The 24,097-nt window shown below is 39.0% G+C and overlaps 1 protein-coding gene across 1 annotated transcript in view; it reads right to left on the bottom strand.

Moving 5' to 3' along the window:
• LOC119726968 (iduronate 2-sulfatase-like) overlaps positions 1-24,097 on the bottom strand; it is a 134,008-nt gene that overhangs the window by 92,410 nt on the left and 17,501 nt on the right. The window contains exon 2 of the mRNA XM_038198818.1: positions 14,934-15,070. Within this exon, the coding sequence (XP_038054746.1) occupies positions 14,934-15,070 (137 nt within the window). The remainder of the gene's footprint in view (positions 1-14,933; positions 15,071-24,097) is intronic.

Genomic DNA, 24,097 nt, shown 5'->3' with positions numbered 1-24,097 from the left:
ATTAATACAAAGCTATATTGACAGATAATTAAATTGAATTATTATTACTGTGCACATAATTATTGTTATGCTATGACGTCATGAATATTTAAAAGGTTGTACCGGAAGTGGAATCTTTAAAAGTAATAATTTCAATTGATTACTTTCATTTTTTTGTTAATCATTAAATCATTTTGTTTATGGTCCAATAGAGAATCAAAACTGGGAACAGCTCTGTGGTTGTTCACAACCACAACCTCTAGTTTTTTTTTCTTTTTTTTTCTTTTTCCACTTTCCCCATAGGTTTTGTACACGTTTTTATTCTACAAGCCACTTTGGCGTCATCACGTGATTTTTTATAGAATTTTGAATATTTAATTTTTCCCATAGACTTTGTACACAGAATTTTTTTTTAAAATGTTGATTTTCAGAGGGCATTTTCAACTCTTCACCAGTAGTTCATTTACACCAATCTTTGTCCAAGCAAAGACCCTAATTCAAACAACATTGTGTAATGATGACGTCATGATGACGTCATCCGGTGTTTATTAATAGGCAATTAAATTGTGACACTTTTAATATTTAAAAATGCATAAGAAATCAACCGTAAGCGTCCGCAGCATTCTGTTGCCGGCAAGTGGTAGAGTAGGTTGAGGTCTTTATTTCATTCAGTGTGCGTGAAATCACGTGACCCTTGCTTCTGGTCGAAAAAGGCCAAAACCGGAAGTGGCTTATTATTTAAAAGTGGTAATAGATATGAACTTGCTTTCAACGGTGATAGTCTCTTGGCCGATAGTATTCTTCAAATCATCTACCAATGACGTCATGCAATCTTCGAGCGCCCTCTAGCGACAGTTTGAAAATTTTCAAAAATGTATTTTGAATAGATGTCTGTGGCGAAGTTTGTCGGAATCGCCTAAATATTGGTGTATATGATGACCTTGACCCACTTAAGACGTGTGCGAAGTTTAAGGTGTATGACGTCATCAGACCGGAAGTTATGATGAAAAGACACTTTTTCCTTAGAAAATTCCTGAAAAATCAACCATGGCAGTTTTTATATTAGTTTTTACTTTAATTGTCTATTTAAGGGTAGGTCTAAAACATTTCAAAGATCCGAGGCAATAAGCAAACTCGGACATGCCCTGCGCACGCTTAAAACTTCAGGTTGACAAAACCTCTGCTTTAAAACATGCACAGGACTTCCACAAAGTACATATACATGATGTACATGCACGTACGTTGTACATATCGTATGTCAGTCAGCCCGCGCACAGCGCACGTGTTGCTGAGGTCAAATCCTGTCCACAGTGACCGTTTTAGCCGATTTCCGGCTAACTTTGACAGATTTTATGTTCATGCATAGTCAGGGACGTACATGTATTATTGATTAAAACAAATCATAATGCAGAAAAGCCCTATCTTCTGTTGCAAACAGACATAGATCTCTACTTTCTATGGGTCCAACAGATAATCAATATTGGAACAGCTCTGTGGTTGTTCACAACCACAATTTCTAGTTTCTTTTAGAGCTCTCACCAGGTTATTGTTCAGGTATGGTAAAGACATGTTGCTTTTTAAGCAATTATTTGCAACACATATAAGTTAAAAAAAACTTTAACACTATCCTTGTTCAACATTTGTTGTAAATCAAATATCAAGTTTTAGGAAATTTGACATATTATGAGGATTACAAAAATGTAGCTCTCACTTGACATAAAATTATATTATTTTAAGACAAACACTCACTTGTTCTCTAAAAGCAAGTTTGACAGCCAAAACTGCAACTATGAAGAGCAATGAAGATTTACAAACACCACTAGAAAGCATGTTATTGTAAGTAAAGCCTGGTGTTAACCAGCATTTCACCTGTAACGCTGACACCAAATAGTCACTGTTACAGAGTGACAATCCTACAACTAACTAATAATAATAGTAATAAATGGTATCAAACCAATTAAACCTTTCTATTTAGTGATAAGCTTGATGGTTTCTACATCAGATACTTGTTTCTGAGACTGGAAGTTTAGTTTGTTATAATAATAATTTCACCTGTAACGCTGACACCAACACCAAAAACACTTTTATCACTTTTCTTCACTGTAGTTCTACTTTAACCTGTCCTATGCCAAAGTTTTCATTGTATTAATAAACTTAGTCATTATTTTAGCTAAAAACTCAATCATCAATCAAACAGGTGCTTTTGCTTCATGATTGTTTCAGCTGAAAAGAGGTATTTCACCCGTAACGGAGTCAGTGTTGACACCAAACCTTTATTGCCTCTTATTTCAAATTCTAAGAGAAGGATTCAAAATGTAATGACATCTATATTCCAAGCCAATCTCCAGGATATATTTTTAGTTAAACTTGTTGACAAATACAGTTTGACAAATTCAGAGTGCAACTGCAAAGTATCACACTGTAACGTTTTTTGATGACACCAAATTGATCTGCCAATATTTAAAATTGATATATTTCTTGTACTTCTTTGAATTTCACTTTTGGTCTTCTTTAGTCTCTTTATTTAATAAAAGACTTCAATAATCACTTAAAATTTAGAATAGTTGACAGTTTCTACAAATATTATAATCAATGGTAAAGTTCACTCTGTAACAGGATTTGCTGACACCAAATGTTACAGAGTGATGGTATTTTTAGCGGGCATGTCAAAATGATACAAAGTTGCCGATGCACGAACATTGTGTTTATTATTAAGTTTTGGGTTATCATCAACCATTTAGAATTAAAAAGGACCAAATTTATCAATTGAAAGAATGAAAACTGTGCACCATTGGACAAGCTGTAAAAATGTCACGCAATTTTACCAAAAAATGTCATAATTCTGGCTAATTTTTGATCAAAATTATACAAATGCATTGTGGTGATTTAATTTTTTTTTATTTCAGTGGGTACATAGTGATATGGGCAATAAAGTAAAAACACAAATATTAGCAAGCTGGTTATTTTAACATGGAAATGCCCCATGAAAGGAAAGAACATGTGCATTATACCACTGGCCTCCACATTTATGTAAACACCCACAACCTCTACAAATAATGGGAGAGGGCGCTGCACAGTGGCGACCACTCGTGTTTTGCACTGTCCGCTCTAAGTTTTATCTTTTTATCATTTTATCACATTTTTTGGATTTCTTTGGTGTTTGTGGTTGAGCTGTGTGAAGCATTATGGCTTCAAGCTCAAGTTGTCTGTGGCAGTTATTCGTTTTGATGTTAGTCTGTGGTGTTTTTAAGGACATTTATGCACAACCATATGACTGGATTGGCAGTCTCACGTATACACGGACAGTACCCATTGTGTACAAGCGGGACACATTGTTAGAACTCAGAAGGTCACAGGTCACATCGCCATTTTGTGATCTTCCAGAGGACTGTAACTGCTTAAAACGGCGCAAACGAGGCAAGAAAGGAGGCTTAAGGGTGCGACTCAGATGTCGGAAATACAATCCACCATTACCATTGATTGTCACAGGTAACTGTCGGTTGCTAAGAAATAAAATTGATGAATTACAGGCATGTTCAAAATTCCAATTTGAGTATCGAGAAAGCAGTATGATGTGCTTTAGCGAAACGTGGTTCAGAGACACAGATACTCCAAATTCCACTGATATTGATGGGTTCACATGTGAGAGAATGGACAGAACTGCAGAATCGGGTAAATCATGCGGCGGTGGAGTGTACATTTACATAAACAATCGGTGGTGTAACAATGTAACAGTGAAACATCGTTATTGCTCGGAAGATATCGAACTTATATGTGTTAGTCTGCGCCCATACTATCTACCAAGGGAGTTCAACCAGCTTTTTGTTACCGTCGTGTATATTCAGCCCATGGCGAATGTGGCCAAGGCAACTGACAAAATCTATGAGATTACGCAACAACTTGAATCACAGTCACCCGACTCGGTAAAATTAATTACTAGAGATTTCAACAGATGTGATCTAAAAACAGTGCTTCCGCACTACTATCAATATATAGATATTCCAACAAGAGGAAATTGAACACTGGATAAATGCTATGGAAACATTAAAAACGCCTATAAAGCTCACTCAAAAGCTGGGCTTGGTGCATCAGATCACGATATGGTTCATTTAATTCCAGCCTACAAGCAGAAACTGAAGCAGGAGAAACCACAAGTTATGCAGGTTAGAGAGTGGTCGAATGATGGTGCAGAAACTCTACGTGCATGCTTCGAATGTACTGACTGGAACATCCTAACTGAATCGTCCACGATTGACATGGCTACGGAGGTCGTCACTGACTACATCAAGTTTTGCGTAGACATGATCATACCGCAAAAGGAAATCAAAATTGTCCCCAACAGTAAACCATGGGTAAATAGGGACATCCGTGAACTCCTAGAAAGGAAACAACGTGCTTTCAAGACCGGAGACTTTGTGGAAAAAAAGACAATCCAGAAGGAGCTTTCTCGTCATATTCGACAGAGGAAGTAAGGAATACGGCAAAAAGGTGGAGGGGAAATTTCGTCAGGGTGATCCTAAAAGTGCATGGCAGGGACTGAAAACAATCACGGGATGTGGGAAGCGAAACAACCTAGTGGTTCCTTGTGGAGACACTGCAACATTCCTGAATGATCTGAATACCTTTTATGCCAGATTTGACACTAATGACTTTACTAGTCTTCATCACGACCTAAGGGAAACTGTGAAAAAAGATGTTACTACTGATGAGAAAATAAATATTGATATTAACGTTGTTGAAAAATCACTGAAAGGATTGAAGACTGGCAAGTCTGCAGGCCCGGACAGACTCAGTGGCAAGGTTTTGAAATCTTGTTTTAAAGAACTTGCTCCAGTCTTCAAGGACCTTTTTCAGTGGTCTCTAGACACTTTTACAATTCCTCAGTTATGGAAAACTGCTGTTGTCATTCCTGTTGCAAAAAATTCCAAACCCACCGTGTTTAATGATTACAGGCCTGTGGCTCTAACTGCCATTGTCATGAAGTGTTTTGAACGAATTGTGAAAGATTTGATTGTAAATCAAACAAAACCTTTTAACGATCCCCTGCAGTTTGCCTACAGAACGGGACGTAGCGTCGGAGATGCCATCTTAACATTGTTGCATGGCATCTACAGCCACCTCAATCGGCCCAAGGCATATGTTAGGACCCTTTTTGTGGATTTCTCTTCGGCATTTAACTTGCTCCAGCCCCATGTTCTGTTAGGCAAGCTGAGGGGGATGAATGTAAACCCATACTTGATCTTATGGATTAACGAATTCTTGACAAATAGGCCACAGAGAGTAAGACTGATGCAGTCTGAGTCTGATACTGTCTATACCAATACCGGGGCCCCACAGGGCTGTGTTTTATCCCCAGTTCTTTTCACAATTTATACAAGTGATTTGAGATGTAGCAATGATATGTGCTCTATGGTTAAGTACGCTGATGATACGTCATTAACAGGATTCATTAGTCATGATAATGAGACTGGGTATAGAGATGAAGTTGCCAAGTTTGTGCAGTGGTGTAAGGAAAACTTCCTGGTTTTGAACTCACAGAAAACTAAGGAAATTGTGTTTGATTTCCGGAAAAACCGAAATGAGATCGTACCCGTCAACATAAATGGTGTTGATATTGAAATTGTCACCGAGCATAAGTACCTGGGAACTTATATTGATGATCACTTGAATTGGAATGTCAACACTCAAAAATTATGTTCTAAGGCTAATCAGCGAATTTATTTTCTGAGGAAATTGAGGTTATTTAATATCGACCAGGAGATAATCACTATGTTTTATCAAAGTGTCATCCAGTCTGTGATCATGTTTTGTTGTATTGCATGGGTAAACGGTCTGACAGTAGATAATTTGAATAAGCTTAATAGGATCACCAAATCAGCCAGTAAAATCATCGGTAATACTGTCCGAGACGTGAGATCTATCTACGAGTCAGCTGTGCCGGCAAAACTAAAAGCAATACTGCTTGACAATACCCATCCGCTGCATACTTTGTTAGTTTTTAACAAGTCTGGCAGACTACGACAACTTAAATCCAAGACAAACCGTCATCGCCTGTCCTTTGTACCAAGTGCAGTTTCTCGCTTCAATAACGATTTTAGCAGATAATTAGCCTTGACCAAGGCTATCAGTGTTCCCATATGAGCTTGTTCCCGCTACCGCACACCGCGCGCGCAGCGACACAATGTTGTACTCATTGATCTCCATATACACAGTCTGTGTATATGGAGATCAATGGTTGTACTATACCGTTAGCCCCAACGACCCTTGCGTGTGCTTTGTGTGCATGTACATGTTGTACTTACGCCCCACACACACTTCCGCAAACAGCCGTACAGTAAGTCGAGGCGGCTTGTTCCCATATGGGTACACACCGGTAAATCGATCCGCCAAGCTCATGAATAAAAGTTATACCCTCAAAATATTCTATATTAGAGAGTTCTGAGCGCCGTAAAATTGGGGAATTGAAGAGATATGGTAGTGAACCTCTGGCCCGGACTTGGGGCTTCCAATTCTGAGCATTTTGAATGCTATTGGGCTCGAAAGTGGCGCTATTTTGCCATGTTGTGGAGGGATCGTTTTTCAAGATGGCTACTTTTCCGCTTTGGGGAAAATAGGGGTCGTCTTCTTTGCGTGAAAATATCTCGAAAAGTCAATGGTCAACCCACCATAAATTGAAAAGAAATTGAAAGATGACACATTGATCATCATTTTTCTGTGCAGCTTGAATACCTGTGAGAGTTTTGAGTATTTTTAAAAGAATTTTGAAGTACGGGCATTTAGCACTAGTGTCTATGGGAGTTTATTTGCAGGTATGCACCCATATGAGCTTGTTCCCGCTACCGCACACCGCGCGCGCAGCGACACAATGTTGTACTATACCGTTAGCCCCAACGACCCTTGCGTGTGCTTTGTGTGCATGTACATGTTGTACTTACGCCCCACACACACTTCCGCAAACAGCCGTACAGTAAGTCGAGGCGGAAGATAGCCTTGACGCAACCGTGTATGCCGAATATGATAATTAGTACGCGCTATGGTAAATAGTCTTCTCTTATTGGATAACGGCTGACAAAAAAATGAATATTTATTGCATTACATAATACGACCAAAGGTTTATAAACCAGACGGCCTGTGGTAACAATAATTATTGTAAACACCCCCTTAAAATCTTAAATAATAGTAGAATAATATTTATAAAGTTACACATAGTTTGGGTCGAAAATGAAATGAAAAAGGATGAAAAATTAGACCTTCCAAAAACGGCAAACGGTACAAAACCGCACGCCGGCAAAAACGATGTCACCATGCACAGAGGCCACGTTGGGGCCGTCCACTGTAGGCACCGGCCCGGCTGGCGCCATGCAGTAAGACACGCTGCGCTTTCACGTTCAGCGGCAAAAAAAGTGCTCACACTATTGAGTATTGTTGATGTACCCTAACGTGGCGCGGCCCCTAACGTGGCGCACTTTTATTTTTCGCCTGTAGCGCCTAGCTAGAGCAAAAGTTTTAACTGAAATTTCACAGAAAGTGAAATTTCATCAAGTTCTAAAACTCCCGTTCATAAATCGCGAGTTTATTTACTCGTTACAAAGTTAAAAGAAAAAATTATTTTGGCGTGATTTTCCGATTTTATTTTCAAGTGCAAAGTGAACCCTTTGAAAATGCCCCGAAAAATAAGAAAATAATTTTCTGACAAACATCTGGCTGGGTTTGTAAGTAAAGATAGTAATGATTTATCAGAATTTATCAAGTTTACAGAAATTCTTAAATGTTAATTTGGAATTTTCTGAGATTTATTCAAGTGCGCCACGTTAGGGAACACTCCGCTAATTTGTGCCCAATTTCCGGACGCGACCGTTTTTGCATTTCGGATCAAATTTTATGAAACCGAAATTGTTCACAGAGGTTAAATAGCAAGCATTGATAAGGTAAAAGTACCAGCATTTCACTGCATGAATTTGAGGTTTATCAACAAAGAGGTTTGGCGACACTACACGAGGAAAGTTGGGTAAGCTTCGAAGTGCGCCACGTTAGGGAACACGACTATATATCTACCGCTGACTTTTTTTGGGGGGGGGGTATTTCTTCTAAGCTGTCAAGGGGATATGGGAAAAAAATATCTCTCCTTCAGCAAACTTATTCTGTAAGACTGATTTTAACTTGTATGAACAACTTATAAGTTATATGTCGTATGTACGACTAATATATCGACAGGGTACGACATATTGCGACAGGGTACGACTAATATCATCGACAGGGTACGACATATATGTCGACAGAGTATGACATATCAAACATGTGACATAATGTCGACAGGTGCCGGTACAGCATATATGTCGTGCATAAGTCTAGTCAACAGGGTACGATATAATTTTGTCGCATACGACAAAGTCGTATATAAGTACGACTTAATATCTCGTGTGTACAAAATATGAATTGTAACTCGTATGTTTGACTTGTTTGTCGATTATGTCGTACATGCAACATATCTTGTGAGAACGACTTGTTTCTTGTGCGATTTACATCTACGACTTACATGTCGTACGTATGTCGTAGGTACGACATATACGATTCATATGTACGCGTTAAAATACATGTGTGTACGTATGAGATGTAATTTGCACATGGTACGTATTCAGGGAGAGTTTTGTTTTCACCATGTACCTGACAGTTTCGTATATTTCCATCCCAAAGTCAATAGCTCGTTTCTTGCAGTTAATTCATACGGGTGCTTATAGATACGAGTTAACCTGCATTCGATTAAATGGGTATGATTTGACCTGGGTCCGAGTTGACCTGTTCCCTACATTCGCTGTCAGAATAGCACGGGCAGGTAGCGGCGTGATAATGTACGCTGTTGCACCGACAAAACGTCGGCGGACTGTCTTGAACTGTCCAATTCGCAATACATTGGAAATAGTATCATTTTGAACAAATTGTTCACTCATATAGCGGCATGTTTCATTTGTTTGTAATAAAACTGGAGAAATGGTTTAAAATGGGATTGAAATACCTGGACATACCATGGTTTGAGCATGGAGGAAGGAATTCCTTCCTCCATGGTTTGAGTGAACATACATGTACATGTACATGTACGTGGTGTATACAGTAATTTGTGGGTCATGAATATGTATGTCGCAGGTCAAAGTTTACGGGCTTTGATTGGATATCGTGTAATATATGCGCATCAGAAATTTTCGGCCGATTTCGGTCGAAACTATAAAGAAACACATAAGGAATTCGCCACGGTTGCGTCAAGGCTATCTTGCGCTTCGACTTATTGTACGGCTGTTTGCGGAAGTGTGTGTGGGGCGTACGTACAGTACATGCACACAAAGCACACGCAAGGGTCGTTGAGGCTAACGGTATAGTACAACTAGTGATTGTGTCGCGGCGCGCGCGGTGTGCGGTAGCGGGAACCAGCTCGTATGAGAACAAGCTGATAGCCTTGGTCAAGGCTAGCAGATAATGTGTTTTTAAAGAACATGTACATGTATTATAGTTTTAAGCCTGTCATTACACAGTGTTTTCATTTCCAGTTGCCTTCCTTGCCATTCCCCCCCCCCCTTTATTTTCCTTTCCCTCTTATCTATCCATTCACTTCCACCCCCTCCTTACTCGTACCCTTCATTGTTCCTTCCGTTATCAACCCCTTCTTTCTCCATGTCCCTTTGTGTTCGTGTTTGCAAGTCTTTTTTTCTTTCCTCCTTGCTATTTATCCCTATTTTTCCTCCAGCATACCTTTCCTTGTCCCATAGGCAGCCTGTTCAATGTGGTCCATGTGTGTGTTTTTAGGGTTTTACAGTGTTTTTGAGAAACACGTATATTATTTAATTTATTGCCTTTTCATTAAATGTTTTAACGTGTATATTGTATGTTTATATATTTAATTTTCTGTATTGTAGGTATTTGAAATTTTATGTGCAAAGCGAGAAGGAAAGTTTCATGCTGGCATGACGAATAAATAAATTGAATTGAATTGAATAATAAACGTGGCCTCAGATAAAAGCCTTGGGGGGGGGGAGGGGGCGTGCCAATGAGATAATTTTTTTAAAAGTAATTACAACGCGAGGTCTGTTCCATCCAAAGAATCATTTTGTCGGGACTCAAGTATGCTTTTCTGGAGTAGTTCATTTCACTCTTGACTGTACAAGCAGATGTCTCAATCAATGATTATACCGCGTTCAGGATCTTCTCAATTTAGCTGTTTAAAATTATGAAAAATGTGTGAGGTGCATGGAAAGCTCATGTACAGAACTACACAATGTACATCTGTTTCTCATCAACCTCGCCCATAAACATTTTTTTCTTTGTGATCCAAGTGTTTTGAGATGTTTTGTTTCATATTCACTGTAAGCATCACAAGGAGCCCAGTATTTCCTGAATTTTCGTAACCAATTCCAACACATCATTTTCAGGCGCTCAACTTCAATAATCTTTAAAGGGAATATACATCATTTGCTTTTGCTGTAATTTTCAGAAATGGATGGAATTGGGGGGTTGGAAATATAGAGCAAATATAGTTACACTGACTTTTTTGAGGTTTTGGGTTCAAAAATGCTATAAAAACCAAGAAAAACAATCATTTTCCTGTAGTCTGGTTCCCTGACTCCATTTAAGAAGAAACAGAGCAGTTTACATACATTGGGGAATTGTAAGGTCAGGGAACCAGTCTAGCTGGCTTGTACCCGTTCATAGGTGTGTAATCGATTGCAAACAAGTGCGATGGTCAATTGGGGCCAGTATTTGAAAAAAAGCCAGTTTTTTTCCAACGCTGGTCGGCCAATCAGCGTTGGAAATTGATACAAAAATACCACTTTTCTTGAAAATAACAGTATACCAGGTGCCATGATTTTACAGGATGCTTTACACTGTCATTGACTAACAGTCCAGCAAGGTATTTCAAAATGATTTGGTAGTTTTATTTTTTGATGTTTGCAAATGTTGTATTTTCCCTTTAACCCTTACTCTCTGAGGGTAGTTTACTGCATGTCAGTTGGTTATGCCAATGCCCTCCAGCTGCAGTTTATTGGCAGATAGTTTTATTTAACAGTGAAGGCTCCAATTGGCAGGAGTTGGAGGCCCTGGAGGGTGCCTGATACTGACCAGCTGGGGGCACTCACTTTGTTATCAGAGGACTCTCATTGTTCTCTGTGGCATGTATTGGAGTGCCTGTCCAGTTACCCTTGAAATGACATGGCAGATATTGGAGGGCCATGCAAAAAACATAGGAGATTTTCTTGAGGCACATATTGGCATGCATTGGAGGGTCTAGTAGGGTAAGGGTTAATAAAGATTTTTCGCTTTACTTTCAAAACGGTCCATGCGTGCACTGTCCAACAGTTTTCCATCTGTGTATGACGAAAATGATGTTTAGACAAAAAAGACAGATCACGTTCTGTTAATCAAATTGCATAATTTTTTTCTCTGTCTATTTTCGTTTGGCAGCTGGGACCAAGTTCACTTTGGACCGAGTTGGTTTCGGACTGAGTTGACTCGAAACCATAGACGGGTTTCGAGTCTTTTTGGTCCCAAACCAACTCGGTCCCCAGTCAACGGTCCCAGGTCAACTGGGTCCCATGTCAACTCGGTCCCATGTCAACTCAGTCCCATGTCAACTCGATCCCAAGTTAACTTGGTCCTAAATCAACTTAATGGGGAGAAAATGCTCTAGCAAGGCACTATAGGGGCAAACATCAAATTGCGCCATGCTAGGGGCCATGCCATTTAGGGTACACCAACAATACGCGTTATTAGTGGTTATGTCATACACCGCTGATGTCACGCCTTGCCGAGGTCACACGTTCCACACAAACCTGGCCTTATGTAGCTATAGCACTGTGCCCACATTTTCATAATTTTTTTTATCCGTTGCAAAATTAAAAAAAAATTGGCATCCGTTATTTTGTGGGCACCGCTTCATATATAAAGCCAGGTTTGTGTGGAACGCGTGACCTCAGCAGTGTATGACGTACCCACTGTAACGCGTATTGTTGATGTACCCTTACATGGCACGGCCACTAACATGGCGCAGTTTGATTTTCGCTCCCAATACCTTGCTACAGCATTTTGTTCTCCAGCAAATTGATGTGGGACTGAGTTGACATGAGACAGAGTTAACCTGGTACCGATTTGACTTAGGACTAAGTTTGCTCAAACTGACTTGGTTTGGGACCGAGTTGACTCGAAACCAACTCAAACGGGGTCAACTCGGTCCCAAGTAATGCTGCAACTGATCCTCAAAGTTCAATTCGGTTCGGTGGTGGTTTGATTTTTTTCTCTCCAAACTTCGGCTCGGTTCGGCTTCGGAAGTGCATACATAATGTACATGTCCATGGTACAGTGTGTAGGGCTATGTATGAAAAGCATAGGCAGTTCCCCTGTTTGAACAAACACGTGTGTACCGCGCACGTCTGACGGAAATAGGCACCGCAATTTCCACATGCTATACAACACAAGTTGAAGGAGGAATCTCATTTTTGTTGTTTAAATAACAAATAATTGTAATAATGTGAGTTTATGATGTTGCGAAATGAAAATCGTAAATTGATAAATGTTACCTATCGCGACCCGCGGCCCTCAGGCTATCCCGGCCCGGTGATCTACATGTATGATCAAAATTTTCCCACACGTGCTGACTTGTTTTCCCGACAAGTTCCGTCTGAGCATGCCCTGAGCACTAAAAACTTGCTTCATGGCAATAATATGCTGATTAGTTTTGTTCTAAGAACAAACAGGTCCTGTTACTGTACTAAACTTATGAAATCATAATTATTTTTAGTAACAATTAAGCTGACAAATAGCTACCATAAAAAATATCAACTTTTCAATTCGTGACTTTCATCAAATTCTCATTCACGATTAAGAACTTATTCTGAACAAGGGAAAGGTTTCTGACTCCATAAAAAGTATTATTTGTAATTTTGACACGGTAAAAAAAACCCTGAAAATGCTGGTAAATTGTGCAGAGGAAAGCACACCCTTCACCGCAAATGGTTTGGTCCACACGAATTACGTCACGCTAGAACACGGCGAGATATCAGCCGCGCTGCCAAAGAGCACGCTTTTCATTGAGAGAATTGCAGGTGCGTACAAATTTTTCAAAGCGTATATACTATTGTTTGCCTGGCTAAAACATCGCAAGTAATGAAGATGAATGCGGTGACTTGTAAAAACGGTAAATTTAATCATCCGTGCTCTTTAATTTTGCCCTCTCATTGCAAGCTTTAGCATTCCTAGCACTATCAACAAAAAATTGCCGAACTCTTGCGAACCGGTTCGGTTCGGTTCGGCTTTATTCGGTTTGGTTCGGTTTAGCGGTTCGGCTGCAGCACTAGTCCCAAGTCAACTCGGTCCCTGGTGCCAAACAAAAATAGATGGAGAAAACGTCTGCAATTTGATTCACAAATCACAGAACGTGATCGTCTTTTTTGTGTATGTATTTTCAGTGGTTAACCTTTTGATGTACATATTTGGTTTAATCATTTTTTTCGACGTTGTACCGGATGTACCGGTTGTACCACTCTTTGAAGCAGCGTGTTTCACCGAAACTTCCTGCAGCAACAAGTGGCTCGTATCCCGCAATACACTGTTATTCCCATTAATACCTTTTTAACGAAATAAACAGTTAAAATGCTCCAATTTTGTGACTTTTCTTTTGGCGATATTTCCAGACTTCTTTATGTTCATGTTCATGGGCTATATTTTAGCTTATGCGTGGTACCCTGTCTCTTCAATATGCGTTCTTATATACCACCATAGACGGACCCAGGCTGCGTTAGACGACGTCTTCATCGTTTAAAACAACGTCCAGGCTATGAACTTCTGCTGCCGTAGATGGAGGAAGCTGAAATTTCGTTTACATATTCCTTGTGTCCAGAATTACCAGTACAGAGATGCTTGGTTTAGGAAAGGTAAATATGTCGGTGGGCGAAGTGTTTAAAGAAAATAAATTGCAGATCTACGCTTTCGTCGTAAACATCCTCAGTATACTGCTGTACAATGTCGTTTGAAAACTTCCTTACGCGCGCGCACCCATAGCAACTGTGTTGTGTACGCGCGCGTAAGTCTCACGCGAAGGTGGTTGAGCGCATGTGCAGTGCTGTATTGTTACAAGCTGCCGTAGGACTGTTGTAAATTTGGCCAATCATTGTCTTGCATGGGGCTGGATCAATGCTGGTTCAGCTAGGGGCCATTTTTTCGCTTGTTCTTTGAAGCTGGTCTTTATATCACCGTTAATACACCCCCACGTGATCAAGTCTCGACCAATCAGAAGCCACCGACTCTCCAAGGTATTTATTAATTTGAGCTAAACAGAGTTTCAAGATATCCGACTTTGAGGTAAGGTGAGTTTACTGTATGTAAGGCCATGTGTGTTTATGCATATGGTATAAATTGAGGACACACATGTGAAACATCCTTTCTAATAGAGGACAGGACGTCCTCGAACGGAAAAAGCGTACAAAACCAAAGGGAGTTGTTACAAAAAAGTTTACGTACGAATAATAGAACAAAAAAAGCAAGCCTGACCGCATACAGAGCTGCCAACTCTCCCTGATTCTGCAGAAAGTTCCCTAAATAAACCAGTCTTTCCATGTTCTGATGGAAAAAAAACCTTTTCCCTATTATGTTGAATGTAATTATAAAACTCTCCCTGATTATTGTACAAAATCTTCCTGATTTATGCAAATGTTGGCAGCTCTACATGCATGATCTTGTTATCCTTTACGACCGAGAACTTGGGACAACAGGGGATTTGCAATAACAATAACCCAGAGGACTTGAGCAAAGTCCTCTCCTGATTTTGATCTTCATTTGAGATGTTGTGTACAAACCTCATTTGAGATGTTGAGAAAAATTTAGAGTACAAAGAATAGGAACAAATGAAGGGAACAATACCGTAGGAAGTCCTCAGTCCTTAGCACAAATGTGCATCAAAGGCTCCATTTGCTTACCTGTGCACGCGCATCTGTGAACCTAATTGACTGGGCAGCTAGTTGGTCTAAATTAGGTGTCTTCACTTTCTCCCCATAACTTCCAAGGGCTGGTCGGAAATCATCAACTACCAGGAACAGAACATTTGGTTTAAAACCTGAGGACCAAAAAATATAAATAAATCTTAACACTGTACACATTATAAACTAATGTCCGAAGTTTCCCCGTTTTATAAAATCAAAAGTCTGTTTTCTTAAAATTGAAAAGTCCGTTTTCTTCAGGTTTCTTAAAAAACAAACACTACGATCACACACAACACTTGAAGTTTTGCTCTAGATGTCAACGCACACACGCACCGCGGGTCATACAGAAATTGTGCATAATACGTACATGTATACATGTCCATATCCATAGCATACAATGGAATGTCGTTCTGTGACGGCTTGCCCATGCACCAATCTGAGCACTGAGCACGCTGTGAGAGATGAGTAGGTTGCGTACAAATTGTAATATAATGCAGGCAATGTGGTAGTCTTGGTTTCAAGACGTTCTTTGCGGTTTTCAAGACGTTCTTTGCGGTCATTCTGCATGTTGAATTGCATGCTACCGTTCGTACACACGCTGCACGGACCGCACTGCAATTTGGAAGACTAGCAATCTGCATTTTGACACAAACTCAGCTGGTTCCCAATGAAATACAAATCCCTGCAGTACTGCCATATTACCAGTGATGCTGATGTCGCTGCACATTGTGCATATGCACATATATATGGTGGCATGGGTGGCTTGTGCGTAAAGCGCTCGCCTCTCACCAAGGTGACCACGGTTCGAATCCTGGCCGCGGATCGCATGTGAGTAGAGTTGTGCGTTGGTTCTCTCCTGTGCCACGTGGGTTTTTCTCCGGGCCCTCCGGTTTTCCTCCCTCTGGAAAAATCAAACACTTTCGATCTCAGGCTGTACTCCATGGTCATATATGGGTCGATGTGGCCGGCAGCCATAGGCGCCTTTACGTGCCAGCGGCCCGACCACGTTGTAGCCGCGTCCTTCGCAATTCAGCATACCAGCTGCGAGTAAGGATGATTAGCCTCCCAAATTATTATTATTATTATTATTATCTACTAGCGTGCGTTTGGCCAGCGATCGCTTCAGTACCAGTACGACGTGCATATTTGGTACCGGTATGATGTGCATATTTGTTTTCGTAGTGTTGTCTTCATTCTTTCTTAAAGAAAGAAATGAAGACAACTTATTTGGTTCTGTTCAAATTTTCATGCACTTTTTGGGCAGTTATAAGCGCGAGAGATACATGTAATTAAGATTTTTTATTCAAATAGCACAGTTAACTTAGTAGGCTTGGGCGAATCCAGCATTTTTGGAATTGATTCCGATTCTGTCTGGGAATCGCAATTCCACTCGGAATCGATTCCATAATTTTTTGCCCCCCCCCCAAAAAATTGGTTTATTATTTACAACTACATTTGCGATCGATTGCCAAGTACCAGCCACCTCATGCCATTCATAAAAACACAATTTTCTACTACGCAGTTCTAATTAACGTACGGACCCTGGAAACATTTGATGTTGATGCGACTCAACTTTGCCACTCTTGGACTTTTGGATGTAGCTTCAGAAGTTGGGACATTGCCAATGAATCTCTATACATGCATGTCCAGGTCCAGAAATTTACATGAATATTTTGAATTTTTGGCTTTTCCACAAAGTGGCGGAAAAGCCTTTGTTTTTGTTCTGATTTTTGGCTGTTTCGGCACTTTTGCCGAAACAGCCTTTGTTTTCGTTAAGATTTTTATTTTTGGCTGTTTCGGCACCTTGCCGAAACAGCCTTTGTTTTCGTTAAGATTTTTTTTTTTTTTTTTTTGGGCTGTTTCGGCACTTTTGCCGAAACAGCCTTTGTTTTCGTAAAGATTTTTTTGGGGGCTTTTTCGCAATTTTGCGAAAAAGCCTTTGTTTTTGTTCTCATTTTTTTTTTGGTTTTTCCGCAAAGTTGCGGAAAAGCCTTTGTTTTTGTTCTGGTTTTTTTTGGCTTTTCCGCAAAGTTGCGGAAAAGCCTTTCTTTTTGTTCTGTTTTTTTTGTGGCTTTTCCGCAAAAAAGCGGAAAAGCCTTTCTTTTAGTTCTCATTTTTGGCTTTTCCGCAAAAAAGCGGAAAAGCCTTTCTTTTTTGTTCTCATTTTTGGCTTTTCCGCAAAAAAGCGGAAAAGCCTTTCTTTTTGTTCTCATTTTTGGCTTTTCCGCAAAAAAGCGGAAAAGCCTTTCGTTTTGTTTTCATTTTTGGCTTTTTCGCAATTTTGCGAAAAAGCCTTTGTTTTTGTTCTCATTTTTTTATTTGGCTTTTTCGCAATTTTGCGAAAAAGCCTTTCTTTCTGTTCTCATTTTTTTTTTTTTCATCTTCTTTCTTCTTTTTGTCGCCTAAACCCCATAGACTTTGTGCACGTTTTTTCTGGCCTCCACTTTTGGCATTAATCTTTGTCATACATCATTCTAAGTTTGCATAAGCATAGTCCCTATAGCAAAGATGTGTCCCGAAGATTGACGTCATGGTGACGTCATCGACTGATTTATTATAGATTTTTGAATATTTAATTTTTCCCATAGACTTGGTACACAGAAATTTAGAAAAAATTGTCGATTTTCAAAGGGCATTTTTGACTCTTTGCCAGTAATTCATTTGCACCAATCTTTGTCCAAGCAAAGACCCTATTTCAAACAACATTGTGTAATGATGACGTCATGATGACGTCATCCGGTGTGTATTTATAGGCAATTAAATTGTGACACTTTGAATATTTAAAAATGTATAAGAAATCAACCGTACGCGTCCGCAGCATTCTGTTACCGGCAAGTGGTAGAGTAGGTTAAGGTCTTTATTTCTTTCAGTGTGCGTGAAATCACGTGACCCTTGCTTCCGGTCGAAAAAGGCCAAAACCGGAAGTGGCTTATTATTTGAAAATGATAATAGAAATGAACTTGCTTTCAACGGTGTTAGTCTCTTGGCTAAAAGTATTCTTCAAATCATCTACCAATGACGTCATGCAATCTTCGAGCGCCCTCTAGCGACAGGTTGAAAATTTGCAAAAATGTATTTTGAATAGATGTCTGTGGCGAAGTTTGTCGGAATCGCCTAAATATTGGTGTATATGATGACCTTGACCCACTTAAGACATGTGCGAAGTTTTAGGTAAATGACGTCATCAGACCGGAAGTTATAATAAAAAGACCCTTTTTCATTTGAAAATTCCTGAAAAATCAACCATGGCAGTTTTTATGTTAGTTTTTGCTTTAATTGTCGATTTAAGGGTAGGTCTAAAACATATCAAAGCTTCGAGGCAATAAGCGAACTCGGACATGCCCTGCGCACGCTTAAAACTTCAGGTTGACAATACCTCTGCTCTAAAACATGCACAGAACGTCTATATGTACATGTACATACATGTACGTTATGCACATACATCGTTTGTCAGTCAGCCTGCAGAGCACGTGTTGATGAGGTCAAATCCTGTCCACATCACAGTGACTGTTTTAGCCGATTTTCGGCTAACCTTGACAGATTTTATGTTTATGCATGCGCATAGTCAGGGGCGTATAATAAAAAAAATCATAATGCCGAAAAGCCCTATGTTACGTATTTAAAGGTGCAGTTTTTCTGCAGTGGGATTTTCCACAAGTCTTTTAGCCATATCTCAATACAACACTGATATCTTACTGAGTAGTTCTGAACTTCAGCCGAGAATTACTATGAGAAGGAAAGAGAAATCGTATTTTTTTTCGGTCTGTCATTCGATTGAACATATTCCTAAGGGTCAGAATATCAAGTAATATTTCATAAAAATGTTTCAGTTCAAAGGCAAATTACAAATTTAAAGGTGCAATTTTTCTGCAGTGGGATTTTGTTTAGCCCGTTAACTTTGTACACGTGTTAGCCCATTGACTTTGTACACGTTTTCAAGCCACCATTTCTATAACTTGGCGATCTGGAATCGTCATCAATGTTACAGCCAAGGAAGACCCTCATACAAAAATTATGCCAAGACTATGACGTCATGATGACGTCATCACCCAATTTTTTTTTATTGATTTTTGAAAATTTACGTGCATATTATGTTGTCCTATATCTACAGAACTGTAAGTCTGATTGGGTTGAAACTTGGTATGTGGCTAGACCGGGATGTGTTATAGGTAAAAAAACAAACAATTAGGTGACGCCATGATGACGTCATCCGGAGATTTTATATGAATATTTGAAGTTTTTGACCTTTTAGCCATATCTCATGAACGTAACATGCAAAATTCAAAATTCTTTGTGTATTTGGTCTGTTAGGTCAAAGGTATTTGTACAACATTTTGAACAAAATATCTGACATCATTATGACGTCATAAAAATGCGATTTTTCAAAACACATATAAGGAAAGGTCCGTCTGTCATGAAACTTAATGGGTAGGTAAATAATGTTACTAGTATACAAAGTTTAAAGTGACGTCACGATGACGTCATCGTTTGGTTTTTATAATTTTTAGATATTTTAAATTTTATTGTGCTTCCACAAATTGCACACTTTCTTTCATCGGATTGACATTAAACTTAATCGGTTCAAACCAAAATCACAATGACAAAATGTGCATTGAGAAGGGTCTTAAGGATGACGTCATTACAGGGCAAGTGACATCATTTGATGAAATTATACTTTAGGAATTATTCTATGCGTTTTGAACAACCTTTAACTGCATAAAGCATTCTGAAAAGTGACTGCAAAAGGACAAATGAAAAAAATATTTGTAAAATGCGAAAAAGCCCTGTGTTCTGTTTGCAAACAGACATACAGCTCTAGTTTTTATTTCTTTTTGTCGACAAAATCCCATAGACTTTGTGCACGTTTTTTCTTGCCACCACTTTTGGCATTAATCTTTGTCATACATCATTCAAAGTTAGCATAAGCATAGTCCCTATAGCAAAGATGTGTCCCGAAGATTGACGTCATGGTGACGTCATCGACTAATTTATTATGGATTTTTGAATATTTAATTTTTCCCATAGACTTTGTACACAGAAATTAAGAAAAAAATGTCGATTTTCAAAGGGCATTTTTGACTGTTTGCCAGTAATTCATTTGCACCACTATTTGTCCAAGCAAAGACCCTAATTCAAACAGCATTGTTTAATGATGACGTCATGATGACGTCATCAGGTGTTCATTTAGGCAATTAAATTGTGACACTTTTAATATTTAAAAATGCATAAGAAATCAACCGTACACGTCCGCAGCATTCTGTTGCCGGCAAGGGGTAGAGTAGGTTTAGGTCTTTATTTCATTCAGTGTGCGTGAAATCACGTGACCCTTGCTTCCGGTCGAAAAAGGCCAAAACTGGAAGTGGCTTATTATTTGAAAATGGTAATAGATATGAACTTGCTTTCAACGGTGTTAGTCTCTTGGCTAATAGTATTCTTCAAATCATCTACCAATGACGTCATGCAATCTTCGAGCGCCCTCTAGCGACAGGTTGAAAATTTGCAAAAATGTATTTTGAATAGATGTCTGTGGCGAAGTTTGTCGGAATCGCCTAAATATTGATGTATATGATGACCTTGACCCACTTAAGACGTGTGCGAAGTTTTAGGCGAATGACGTCATCAGACCGGAAGTTATAATAAAAAGACCCTTTTTCATTTGAAAATTCCTGAAAAATCAACCCTGGCAGTTTTTATGTTAGTTTTTACTTTAATTGTCGATTTAAGGGTAGGTCTAAAACATTTCAAAGCTTCGAGGCAATAAGCGAACTCGGACATGCCCTGCGCACGCTTAAAACTTCAGGTTGACAATACCTCTGCTCTAAAACATGCACAGAACGTCTATATGTACTGTACATACACGTACATTACGCACATACGTCGTATGTCAGTCAGCCTGCAGAGCACGTGTTGCCGAGGTCAAACCCTGTGCACATCACAGTGACCGTTTTAGCCGATTTTCGGCTAACTTTGACAGATTTTATGTTCATGCATGCGCATAGTCAGGGACGTATAATAAAAAAATCATAATGCCGAAGAGCCCTATGTTACGTATTTAAAGGTGCAGTTTTTCTGCAGTGGGATTTTCCACAAGTCTTTTCCTATACAACACTGATATCTTACTGAGTAGTTCTGAACTTCAGCCGAGAATTACTATGAGAAGGAAAGAGAAATCGTATTTTTTTCGCGCTGTCATTCGATTGAACATATTCCAAAGGGTTAGAATATCAAGTAATATTTCATAAAAATGTTTCAGTTCAAAGGCAAATTACAAATTTAAAGGTGCAATTTTTCTGCAGTGGGATTTTCTTTAGCCCGTTAACTTTTTACACGTGTTTAGCCCATTGACTTTGTACACGTTTTCAAGCCACCATTTCTATAACTTGGCGATCTGGAATCGTCATCAATGTTACAGCCAAGGAAGACCCTTATACAACAATTATGCCAAGACTATGACGTCATGATGACGTCATCACATATTTTTTTTTATTGATTTTTGAAAATTTATGTGCATATTATGAAGTCCTATATCTACAGAACTGTAAGTCTGATTGGGTTGAAACTTGGTATGTGGCTAGACTGGGATGTGTTATAGGTAAAAAAAAAATTAGGTGACGTCATGATGACGTCATCCGGAGATTTTATATGAATATTTGAAGTTTTTGACCCTTTAGCCATATCTCATGAACGTAACATGCAAAATTCAAAATTCTTTGTGTATTTGGTCTGTTAGGTAAAAGGTATTTACACAAAATTTTGAAAAAAATATCTGACATCATTATGATGTCATAAAAATGCGATTTTTCAAAATACATATAAGGAAAGGTCTGACTGTCATGAAACTTAGTGGGTAGGTAAATAGTGGTACTAGTATACAAAGTTTAAAGTGACGTCACGATGACGTCATCGTTTGGTTTTGATAAATTTTAGATATTTATAATTTTATTCTGCTTCCACAAATAGCACACTTTCTTTCATCGGATTGACATTAAACTTGGTTCAAACCAAAACCACAATGACAAAATGTGCATTGAGAAGGGTCTTAAGGATGACGTCATTGCAGGGCAAGTGACATCATTTGATAAAATTATACTTTAGGAATTATTCTAAGCGTTTTGAACAACCTTTAACTGCATGAAGCACTCTGAAAAGTGACTGCAAAAGGACAAACGAAACAAATATTTGTAAAATGCGAAAAAGCCCTGTGTTCTGTTTGCAAACAGACATACAGCTCTAGTTTTTCTTTCTTCTTCTTCTTCTTCTTTTTGTCGACAAAATCCCAAAGACTTTGTACACGTTTTTTCTCAGTGCCACTTTTGGTATTAATCTTCGTCTTACATCATTCAAATTAAGCATAGTCATAGTCCTTACAGCAGAGATGTGCCCCGAAGAGTGACGTCATGGTGACGTCATTGACTAATTTATTATAGATTTTTGAATATTTAATTTTTCCCATAGACTTTGTACACAAAAATTAAGAAAAAATTGTCGATTTTCAAAGGGCATTTTCGACTGTTTGCCAGTAATTCATTTAGATCACTCTTTGTCCAAGCAAAGACCCTAATTCAAACAACAGTGTGTAATGATGACGTCATGATGACGTCATCAGGTGTTTATTTATAGGCAAATAAATTGTGACACTTTTAATATTTAAAAATGCATAAGAAATCAACCGTACGCGTCCGCAGCATTCTGTTGCCGGCAAGTGGTAGAGTAGGTTGAGGTCTTCATTTCATTCAGTGTGCATGAAATCACGTGACCCTTGCTTCCGGTCGAAAAAGGCCCAAACCGGAAGTGGCTTATTATTTGAAAGTGGTAATAGAAATGAACTTGCTTTTAACGGTGTTAGTCTCTTGGCCGATAGTATTCCTAAAATCATCTACCAATGACGTCATGCAATCTTCGAGCGCCCTCTAGCGACAGGTTGAAAATTTTCAAAAATGTATTTTGAATAGATGTCTGTGGCGAAGTTTGTCGGAATCGCCTAAATATTGGTGTATATGATGACCTTGACCCCCTTAAGACGTGTGAGAAATTTAAGGCGTATGACGTCATCAGACCGGAAGTTATAATGAAAAGACCCTTTTTCCTTTGAAAATTCCTGAAAAATCAACCATGGCAGTTTTTATATTTGTTTTTACTTTGTCGATTGAGGGGTAGGTCTAAAACATTTGAAAGCTTTGAGGCAATAAGCGAACTCGAACATACCCTGCGCACGCTTAAAACTTCACGTTGACAATACCTCTGCTTCAAAACATGCACAGGACAGGACGTCCACAATGTACATGTACTTGAACCAGTGATGTAGTGCCTTGATGCTGGGCCTTGGCCTTAAGGCTGCCTTAAGGCTGGATTTTGGGGCCTTGGCCTTGGCCTTGAGGCTTGAGGGCAAAAGCCTTGGCCTTGGCCTTGGCCTTGAGGGATCACAGCCTTGCAATTTTGAGTCAAGGCCCTTCAAGGCCCATAGATTTTTGCATTTTCCAGATAAATCTGTTCGAAATTTTGCTGTTACCATTTTAATCGTATTACCATGGAGGAGGGAAACCCCTTGTAGATTTGTGTGTTTGGCACACTTCCACTTTTATAGCATCACATGTTGTTACCATTGTAGTAGATTTGCTGCAAAAATATTCTGTACACTTGTGGGGCTAATGAGATGATCATTTAAATTGCGTACAATTATGGAATAGATTGGTCATTCCACCGGGTTGGGGAACAAAGTGTGACATATGACCATATTAAGAAAAGCATGAATGCCTTGCTAGCAGTTGCTCTACATAATATTTGTTGTTGGGTGTTTCACGACTGCAGAAAGTTTGAAATCATTTCAATGTATTTTGCCAAAAATATGAGCAAAAAATGTAATTTTGGATGTAACATTGACACCGTGTCAGTGTTACGTCCAAATATGACATTTGTTATCTTTTTTTTTTAATTTCTTCGAAATATTACCCAAATTTACTTCGCGTACTTCTTACTATAGATGCAACACAATAAGAGAAGCTTTTGTTATGGTAGTCAGACATCAAATGGAGCAGAAATGATAGCTTGTTTGTGTGGATGTAACATTTACACGGTGTAAACCCCAAATGTCACACTTCCATTGAGTGATTTTTACACCGTTACATCCACACTTGAGGTATTGTTTCTGCCATATTTGAACC

The sequence above is a fragment of the Patiria miniata genome, unplaced genomic scaffold (genome assembly GCF_015706575.1).
Source record: "Patiria miniata isolate m_02_andy unplaced genomic scaffold, ASM1570657v1 HiC_scaffold_2, whole genome shotgun sequence".
In the NCBI taxonomy this organism is placed as follows: Eukaryota; Metazoa; Echinodermata; class Asteroidea; order Valvatida; family Asterinidae; genus Patiria; species Patiria miniata.
Note: the sequence above shows the minus strand (reverse complement) of the source record. Positions and strands in the feature narration are given on the sequence as shown.